A 10,000-nucleotide genomic window follows, 5' to 3' on the forward strand; every position below is an offset into this window, starting at 1 on the left:
GTTCAAAAGAGATTCAACAACTCATAAGCAAAGTGTACCAACATGTTTGTAAGAACAAGTGAACATCACATTTTACGTATTGTACAAATAGGTGTGCTGGTGAAAGTTTGTTTTCTTTCTGTGATGCAACAAATACACAAACAGTAATTTTAGTATTTAAATATTGGCTTCTTCAGCAGTTAACACAACAGAAAAACTCATGATTAAACTAATTTGTTCATTTTTACACAATTAACTGTATTATTAGATATACCTACCTATTGACAACCACATTAAGTGTACTTTGTATACAATAACTGCACCTAAACCATCTGCTGCTAAGCACATGGCATCAGCCACAAGCAGTATACCTCATTTTTGCTATGCACAATTTCTAGTTAGTCATTCCCCCAACCTGGTCATCAGGGCCCCTCCTAGACGGTGCACATTTTCCCTCATGCCTGCGTGTTGCGAGTTAGGTTGGTGGAAAAACAAACAAACTTGAGGTTTGGGAAACCTCCAATCCTGATTAGTCAGCTTCTGACCCAGGATCCAGTGATGGCTAGATATTTTTGGCTTACATTCTGGGTTAGTGTCGGTGGCTGCATTTCTACACACAAACAAAATCCTAAATGCACATGATACAAAGATCAATGAGTCTAGGTAAAAGATAGGTGTAATAAACTGGCAAATCAAAATGTAAAAAGGACATGGGACCTTGAGAGTGTACTGAGCCATAATGAAAGGTCCCATATTAAACTGAATTCAGAATAACCAACTGTGTTTGCACACAGAGGAATTAGACCTCCACATTTAATACATCCATGTAGTGAAACCCCCACATACATGCCTACTAGGGGGCAGTGAGCACACTTGCCTGGAGTGGTGGGCAGCCCTATCCATAGCACGCAGGGAGCAGTTGGGGGTTAGGTGCCTCAAGGGCACTTCAGTTATGTACTGTCTGGAGTCTACAAATGTAAGCCATTTCTTGACTTCCAACTTTACTCTTTTGACTGACTGCTGTATTTGTGTAAACTTATCGACGTTTTTGTAGATGTCTAGAGACTGTTCCTGCGGTGAACAATTTTGGCAGCTCGCTTGTCTAAGGCGACTTGGCAGGCCGTGTTTAACTTCTTAGGTGAAGCTAATGTTTGCCAGCTTAGCTAGGGGGGCTAGCTGTGTATACGTGCTGGCTATTCAAAATGAGAGAGTCCAGTTTAAAAGTCTTTTCACCTTTTAGAAGTACTTTGTGTATACATATCGATTTGATTCTATACTTTTTCTATATTCTATATTTTTTCCTGTCTTCAGGAACTAACATTATGGAAACAGAGAGGCACTGTTTGAGGGGCTGAGAAACTGGAGCGGTTACAGGGAGAAAATTGAGCCGAAAGAGAAAGCAGCTCACTTGCTGAGCATATTTGGTAAAAATACTGCGGAACAAGCGCTACAGACTAACGTTCTCCCTAAAAAAATTAAAAATACTTTAACTTGCTGGATGACGTAGAAGCTCAGAAAGGTTTTTTAAAATAAACATTACAAATGCTTGTTTTTGTCTGATCCACTTGTCTTATATTGCTGCGCTTACCACAGTGACAATGGCATTAGGTGAATGTTGACCGCTAAATTTCACATGAAGAGCTCATAAATCAGATGAGAATGCATAGAAGTGCACTTTGTACAAAATGACATAGCTTTTATCCTGCGTGTTAGAAATAAAGCAGGTTCACTTAGGTGGATGAGGACAGTTCAATGAACTGGAAAAACTAAAAAGAAATATTAATGTATAAGGTAAGGCAATGTACTTACAACCCCAAAATGAAGTTGGAACGTTGTGTAAAACAAATAAAAACAGAATACGATGATGTGCAAATCCTTTTCAACCTATATTCAATTGAATACACTACAAGGACAAGATATTTAATGTTCAAATGGATAAACTTGCAAATATTCACTCATTTTGATGCTTGCAAGACATTCCAAAGAAGTTGGGAAAGGCCATATTTACCACTGTGTTACATCACCTTTCCATTTAACATTACTCAATAAGCGTTTGGGAAATGAACACTAATTGTTGAAGCTTTGTAGGTGGAATTCTTTCCCATTCTTGCTTGATGTACAACTTCAGTTGCTCAACTGTCCGGAGTCTCTGTTGTCGTATTTTGCGCTTCATAATGCGCCACACATTTTCAATGGGAGACAGGTCTGGACTGCAGGCAGGCCAGTCTAGTACCCGCACTCTTACTACGAAGCCACGCTGTTGTAACATGCAGAATGTGGCTTGGCATTGTCTTGCTGAAATAAGCCTGAAAAAGACGTTGCTTGGATGGCAGCATATGTTGCTCCAAAACCTGTATGTACCCCTCACCATTAATGGTCTCTTCACAGATGTGCAAGTTACTCATGCCAGGGGCACAAACACACCCCCATACCATCAGAGATGCTGGCTTTTGAACTTGTGCTGATAACAATCCGGACAGTGCTTTTCCTCTTTGGCCCGGAGGACACAACATCCATGATTTCCAAAAACAATTTGAAATGTGGACTCGTCAGACCACAGGACACTTTTCCACTTTGCGTCAGTCCATCTCCGATGAGCTTGGGCCAAGAGAAGCCCGTGGTGTTTCTGGGTGTTGCTGTTTTATGGCTTTCGCTTTGCATGGCAGAGTTTTAACTTGCACTTGTAGATGGAGCGATGAACTGTGTTCACTGACAGGGGTTTTCTGAAGTGTTCCTCAGCCCATGTGGTAATATCCATTACAGAATGATGTCGGTTTTTAATGCAGTGCTGCATGAGGGATCGAAGGTCACGGGCATTCAATGTTGGTTTTCTGCCTTGCCGCAATAGCATGCTGAGAAATCTTGTTTTTAAACTGTTGGATTATTTGCTCTTGCAGTTGTTCACAAATTGGAGAACCTCGCCCCATCCTTGCTTGTGAACGACTGCCTTTCAGGGATCCTCCCTTTATACCCAGTCATGACACTCACCTATTTCCAATTAACCTGTTCACTTGTGGAATGTTCCAAACAGGTGTTTTTTGAGCATTCCTCAACTTTCCCAGTCTTTTGTTGCCCCTGTCCCAACTTCTTTGGAACGTGTTGCAGGCATCAAATTCAAAATGAGTGAATATTTGCAAAAAACAACAAAGTTTATCCGTTTGAACATTAATACTGCAATGCCAACTTTTATGCATTTATCTCCCCAACCTTACCTTCAATCCTTGCCAGGGCAGGCTGGTTCTGTTGAAGTACATCAGCACGTAGCCTAGTGATTCCATGTCATCCCGGCGACTGTTGAATACAAAGTATGTTTCAACACCACAGACAATAATACAGCAAAGAATGAAAAGGAGCAACAAGGACATGTTTTAAAGTATCTTTACAGCTAATTTGTATAGTGCAATATGAAAATAGTAAAAACCGCTACACGACTGTGACCAAGATTTCAGTAGCTGAAACATTCTCCTCACTTAATCATATATTCAGAAGGTACCCCTAAAGCAGAGGTATTCAATATCAGTGCTGGCGAATTACTGTTGAGGACAGTTCATTTATTCCCCTGATCGATCACAAATACAAGTTCTTGATTTACATTATCCTTCTTAGTTCTTATTTGTCTGCTGGATTATTGTCCGCTAAACTGTTCTGTAGTTTGGGAGATACAAATGCTGCAACTCCAGAAATGTTCAGTCCGATCAGGAATAGCATGCTTGAATGCAGCTTTCAGTTGTACAGTTTTTGTTCAATCATTATTAAATGACGAGGTTCTAAATCCTATCCTCCAGGACCCTTAGTGGTCTTTGTTTTCCATGACCACCACAGGAAAGAGGACTAAGAAAAACTGTAGAAGTCTGGTATATAGGGAATTGAAAAATGAAAGGGCGGGGTGGGTTTGGATTTGGATTCCTGAAGACTAGAATGAAAACCTCTGCTTTAAAAGGACCTTTTAAAAGGATTAATGCAAGATGGCACACATGAATGTTAAAATGGCGCTCTTCTTTCTCAATACTAAAACTTTGAGACATGGTAAAATGCAGTAAATATACTTCATGTCATCTAACTGCAAAGCTTGAAAATTAATCATGGTATGTTCTTGCACCTCTGCTCAATGCCCAGGTGTGCATTGATGCTGGCATAGCGAGCAGTGCCTGTGAGGTTTTTGTCTTCTCTGTAAGGAATGTGCTGTCGTGTCCTGTTGTCTCGGTACTTTTTGGCCAAGCCAAAGTCAATAAGGAACAACTGCAATGAAAAAGAAACAGAACACTAACATTATAGCAAGTTCACCACTGGCAAAAGCAGACAAATGGAAATAGCTAGGTCATACTCATTTTTTTTATTAAATTAAAGCAATGCACCATGTGCCTGAAGCAAATAAGCAGATCCTTATGAGAGCCCTCGAGGATAATAAGGATAATATCCTAGACGTTACATCTAAGAATGTTACTTAGCCATCAGAAGAAAAAAAACTAAATTTCCCAAACATCAAAAAAATTTTTGCACAGAAGTAGCAATTTTGAAGGCTGCTATGAAAAGCTCATGAACAAAACTCAAGTCTCATACAAACCTTAAGATTTAAACATACGACATATGCAATTACCAAGACAGCTTTCTGTATCTTCTGCAGCATTTCCCTCAAATACTTCCATTTCCATCTATAACATTTTTTCATTCATTGCATGTACCTTTTTAACCTGTTCTAATAGCACAGACCTGAAGTCCAGGGGCAAAAACGTATATAGAATGAACTTAAAAAGTGAGCATGCAACCATTTTTTGGCAAGTTTCTACAAAATATCCATACACCTGAAAAAAAAAATCCCATTTCCTACTTACAGTCTTTGTCTCAATCTCTCTCACAAATATTTACTAAAGATTCTAAACATTTTTAGCAAATGTTATACCTAGCCCCTCAGCCTGTTACAACCCCTATAGGGCGGTGGATCATTCTCTGCACTGTATTAACACCATGTGGTGGTGGTGTGTTAGTGTGTGTTGAACTGGTCTGAATGGATCAGAGTTTTTAAACACCTCAGTGTCACTGCTGGATTGACAAGTCCATTAACCAAAAACGTCCAGCCAACAGCGTCCTGTGACCACTGATAAAGGACTAGAGGATGACCAACACAAATTGTGCAGCAGCAGATGAGCCATTGTCTCTGACTTGACATCTACAAGGTTGACTGACAAAATAGCAGTCACTAATAGAGTGGATAGTGAGTAGACTGTTTAAAAATTCCAGCAGCACTGCTTTGATAAAATGGACAGTGAATGTAGAAACAAGGATGTGGTCATAATGTTATGCCTGATCGGTGTAAATCATAACTTTTACTATGCTGTACACATGCTGTTTCCTTACTCTCAGTCACTCACTAACCTACCTTTACCTACTGTACAGGAGGATTACCTCCCATGCATAAGAATGGATCTGGGTTTTCCCTAAACTGTTTTTCTTGCATTGTCAGTTATGGGTGTAATGTATAAAATATTTGCCAGTTATTCCAGTATGTTTGCATAGCATCAAAAGTTCAGGGGTGTAACTATACAATAAAAGTACAATTCAATTTGATTACATGTATTAACTGCATTAGATGGCACAATTTACAGTATGGCCATTCTCCATAATGTTCAGTCACTTACGTTGCTATCATGCTTTGTTACACCTCTAATATAACTTGCAAAGCACTTCCCTGAAAAGGTTTCAAATGCAAAAAGAATCATTTAGACTGTGTCTTTGGGTTGAGGGTTGTTAGTGGGGGATTTGATTTACAGTTCCTTCTTTAACAGGAGAAGCATTGCGCTTTCCCTTTTGACAACAGGATCCTAACACTGGAGTCTCAATCACACAGCAAAACTACATTTTCATCTACAACATTCACCTCAACGGCCATTAACTGCTTACAGCTTTGCACCATAGAGCCATGCATACAATCAGCATTTGGAAGAAGATCTACAAATTTGTGCTGAACATTTTCCAAAGTTGCAACAGCCACACTTGCCAACATATTCTATGGCCCATCCACATACCATAGTTGTGCTGGGAGCTGGAACATGATAAAAATGCAAAGCAGCTTAGGGATTCAGAGGATTTTAAGAAATTACTGAATAGCAACAATTTGTAGCTTCTTTCCTTTGATCATATCCATATGAAGTTAACAGCCTAGCCTTTTTATATACTTTGTAGTTCTGTTCAACTTCAACAAAAAGACCGAGGACAGATCCACTTGAACATTTTCCTGCCACGTTCCCTCACACCACACCACTCTGCACACCATTGGTGGCTGTTTCTATGTCACTCTGGAAACGAAGAAACCATACTGAACGTATCTGGGGCACTAACAACTAAGCAGCAGTAATAAGATGGCCATAACTAGCTGTGAGGACACAGACACCTGGATTTCTGTAGTTTCAGGAGGATTAGGTGTTGATCTCCATTCATGAAATTTTGATTTGGAAGTGGCACCATTTTACAACGTGGTAGCTACCAGGGGCCTAGCCCTTACAAGTCTACCAAAGAGGGTAAGAATATTTATTAAGACACATTAAGACATGTTTTCTTTGAGGACCATCACTGTGTTACAGGCAATCAAATCTGCTATTCTCCAAACAGAGTTCTGCTTTATTTTGTCAGCCCTTCAATTACTGCTTGGCAAACACTATATGAAATTGTCTGAAAATGAGATGTTAGTGCCAAACATGTTTGTAACAAGCATAAGGCCAAAGCTACTCAGGGTTTTATGAGACTCTGAACGCTACGCAGAGCAACTTTGACTTCCTGACATGTAACATTACAGATATGTAGCACACAATTCGGGCTAATAATGAACACATCTACAATGACATGAAAGGGTTAATTAAGGTAATTAACAGATTGTAAAATTGTTAAGCTGTTTTACCTACACATACTACAGTGAGTCATTTAGTATACTGCTAACACAGTATTGTGTAACAATTTAAAAATGAGATACACCTGGGTGCATTGTCTGGCTAAAGGAATAAGTATTTTCCTTCCTAGTTGCTCGGGTTTGGCAGAGACAGAGTATTTTACCATATCCCTAATTTGTGCGAGCAGAGAATGATGAGAGCACAAGAGACAGGCACAGACAGGCGGAGAGGGGTAAACGAAATAATAAATTTCGTAAACACACACACACACACACACACACACACACACACACACACACACACACACACACGTTTCAGCATGTATTTTCATCTGAAAATAAACATTTAAACAGTTAACTGATTAAATAAAATTGAACATGAGTAAGGAATTTATGGAACAATAACAGTTTGTGGAAAAGTGGAAGAATGGGGAAAGAAGTGAAAGTAAATGTACATAGATTGACAAGTAAAAAAAAAAAAAAAAAAAAAAGCAGCAATGATTTGGTAAAAATCTAAAAAAGAGAAATTGGTGCAACACATGGCAGTTAGCTTAATCACTGTGATGCAGATCACTTTTCTGCAAAATGGAACTAAATGGAATTAAAATTATCCCAGTTACAACCCTGGATAGCACAGTTAGAAATACTTTACTGTAAAAGCTATTAAAAAAAAATATATAAAAAGTTGTCTTAAAAATGACTTATTAGAACTCCTAAAATACAACCCCATTTCCAAAACAGTTGGGATGCTGTGCAGATGTAAATAACAGAATGCTATGATTTTGAAATCATGTAAACCATTGTTAAAGTAAAATACTGCAGACAACTTTTCAAAATGTTGAAACAGAAATTTTACTGGTTTTTGAAAAATTCCAAAAAAGTTGGGATGGGGGCCTGTTTACCACCGTGTTTCATCACCTCTTCTGTGTATGCGCGTTTGGGAACTGAGAACAACTGCTGTAATTTTGAAACGGAAATGTTTTTCCGTTCTTGATTGATATGAGGTTTCAGCTGCTAGACAGTTTGGGAACTCCTTTGCCAAATTTTTCATTTCATAATGTGTCAAATGTTTTCAATGGTTGATAGGCCTGGACAGCAGACAGGCCAGTTTAGCACCAGGCCTCTCGATACAGAGCAATACTGTTGCAATACATGCAGAATGTGGTCTAGCACTGCTTTGCTGAAATAAGCAAGGCCTTTTTTGAAATCGATATTGTCTGGATGGCAGCATATGTTGCCAAAACACCTATATATCGTTCAGCATTATTGGCTTCACAGATTTGCATGTCACCCATGCCATGTGCACTAAGGCACACCTATACCATCATGAATACTGACTTTTGAACTGTGCACTGATAAGCTTAAGCTTAGTCTTTAGCCTGGAGGACTTTTAAATGAGCTCAGGTCCTGAGAAGGTAGCACTGTTTCTGGACCCTGTTTATGTACAGTTTCTTCTTTGCACTACAGAGTTTTAACCTGCATTTGTGAATGCAGCGACAAACTGTTTTCACAGGTGTTTTCAGAAGTGTTCCTGAGCCCATGCAGCAGTTTCCACTACATAATGTATGCAATGCCGTCTGAAGGCCCAAAGATCTTTGTCAGCAAATAGTTATTTATTTTTTTGGTCTTGTCCCTTGTGTACAGAGATTTCACCAGCAAAGTCATCCAAGCTCCAGCACACTTAAAACCGGTTCTACAGTTCTGTCTCTTATCGCATCAGCTGTAAATGGTTTGATCAGCAAGAGAAGAAATCAATAAATGCACCAATCAAGATTACTCAAGTAGTTACATATATTCAGTATAGCAAAGCAATTACACATCACTGTCTAAATGTCTTTGATCTCAAGTCACATATGAGTAAGCAGTTTTACTACCAAGAACTTTGATCAGGTTCTTGCAAATTCTACTCATTTGAGTTCACCAAAACCAAATCTAGGTTAGACATATCAAAAATTCACCTTCTCAGAACACCCGACACCAATGCTACTTTGTGTTCATTTCTTCCAGATCACAAAACACAGATGACTGCAATCTGGATAAATTAATCTCTGTTTAACATGTGTGTCTGGTTTAATGCCAACATATGTTCATAATGCTCATGAAACAAAAACCTAGAAATGGAGAATGGGGGTTGTGTTGATATATTAAAAAAAAAATAAAAAAATCCCAAACAAACAAAAACCAACAAAAAGGGCATTATTATTAGGCGGTTGAGGTTTCAGACCTGGTTTAATCCTGAGAAAGATGGGTCCTGAGAAGAACTAACAGCCAAGCTTCTTTTCCTCTTCCCCACTGGAGATTCTAAACACTAAACAGACAATAGAGGGTGCAGTGCATCAAACAGTATTGCTGACAACCCACATGGCCGGCGCAGACAGGCAACACCAAGGCTCAGAAAAAGAACGGAAAGAGAAGGAGGAGAAGAAAATGGGGAGAGAAAAGGAAGACTAACGGTGTCTTTCATACACCATGAAGAATCCTAGATAAAACTTAGAGCTGAACTACTGGTGGGACCTCTTGCATTAAACCTGGGCAAAGAACAGTCACAATATGATAAGGCAAACAGCAAGACTGTTCTGTAAAAATGCATCGTCCAGGTGTTTCATGGTTTAAGAAAGCATTATTTATATGTACCAAAATGGCATCTTAATCCACCTAAATCAAATTTTCATCTCCTATAGAAGTTCTTTATCTGACTGTTATTCACCTTGAATAAGCTTTTTTTTCCCATTCAGGTTATACTACATGTGGCATATGCTAGATCAGGAGAACGGGCTGAATGACTGGGTGAGATCCAATCTGTCTAAAAAGGAGTCACAGATTAGACTCTCAACCCTAATATTAAAATAGGCAAAACTAATAACATTTGCAACAGCTGGCATTTGTTTTCACAATTAAGTGGGGGTATTTTAAAACTAATGCCCAAAAAGGGAAAAACAAAAAAACCAAAACATCCATTTATTTAATTAAAACTCCACAGAACAGATTACTGATAACTGTAAACACAGTTTCTATGAAACAACTCAACACCTTCAGTAAGGAAGAGGGTAGAATACATTGGCATTTATTGAATTCAATTCCAAATGTGGAAAGGGGAAAATGGCATTTAGGGAAATGAATAGCTGTGTGCGCATGTGTGGG

The 10,000-nt window shown here is 38.9% G+C and overlaps 1 protein-coding gene across 4 annotated transcripts in view; it reads right to left on the reverse strand.

Moving 5' to 3' along the window:
• The window catches only part of csnk1a1 (casein kinase 1, alpha 1), a 48,298-nt gene that overhangs the window by 19,246 nt on the left and 19,052 nt on the right, over nucleotides 1-10,000 (reverse strand). For 3 of the 4 annotated variants that reach the window (XM_017713399.2, XM_017713397.2, XM_017713398.2), the window contains exons 5-7: nucleotides 9,084-9,167; nucleotides 4,079-4,218; nucleotides 3,192-3,270 (exon numbers count right to left, since the gene is read on the reverse strand). In XM_017713399.2, the coding sequence (XP_017568888.1) occupies nucleotides 3,192-3,270; nucleotides 4,079-4,218; nucleotides 9,084-9,167 (303 nt within the window). The remainder of the gene's footprint in view (nucleotides 1-3,191; nucleotides 3,271-4,078; nucleotides 4,219-9,083; nucleotides 9,168-10,000) is intronic. The other variant, XM_017713401.2, reaches the window with a different exon arrangement.

Source organism: Pygocentrus nattereri, chromosome 8 (assembly GCF_015220715.1).
Source record: "Pygocentrus nattereri isolate fPygNat1 chromosome 8, fPygNat1.pri, whole genome shotgun sequence".
Classification (NCBI taxonomy): Eukaryota; Metazoa; Chordata; class Actinopteri; order Characiformes; family Serrasalmidae; genus Pygocentrus; species Pygocentrus nattereri.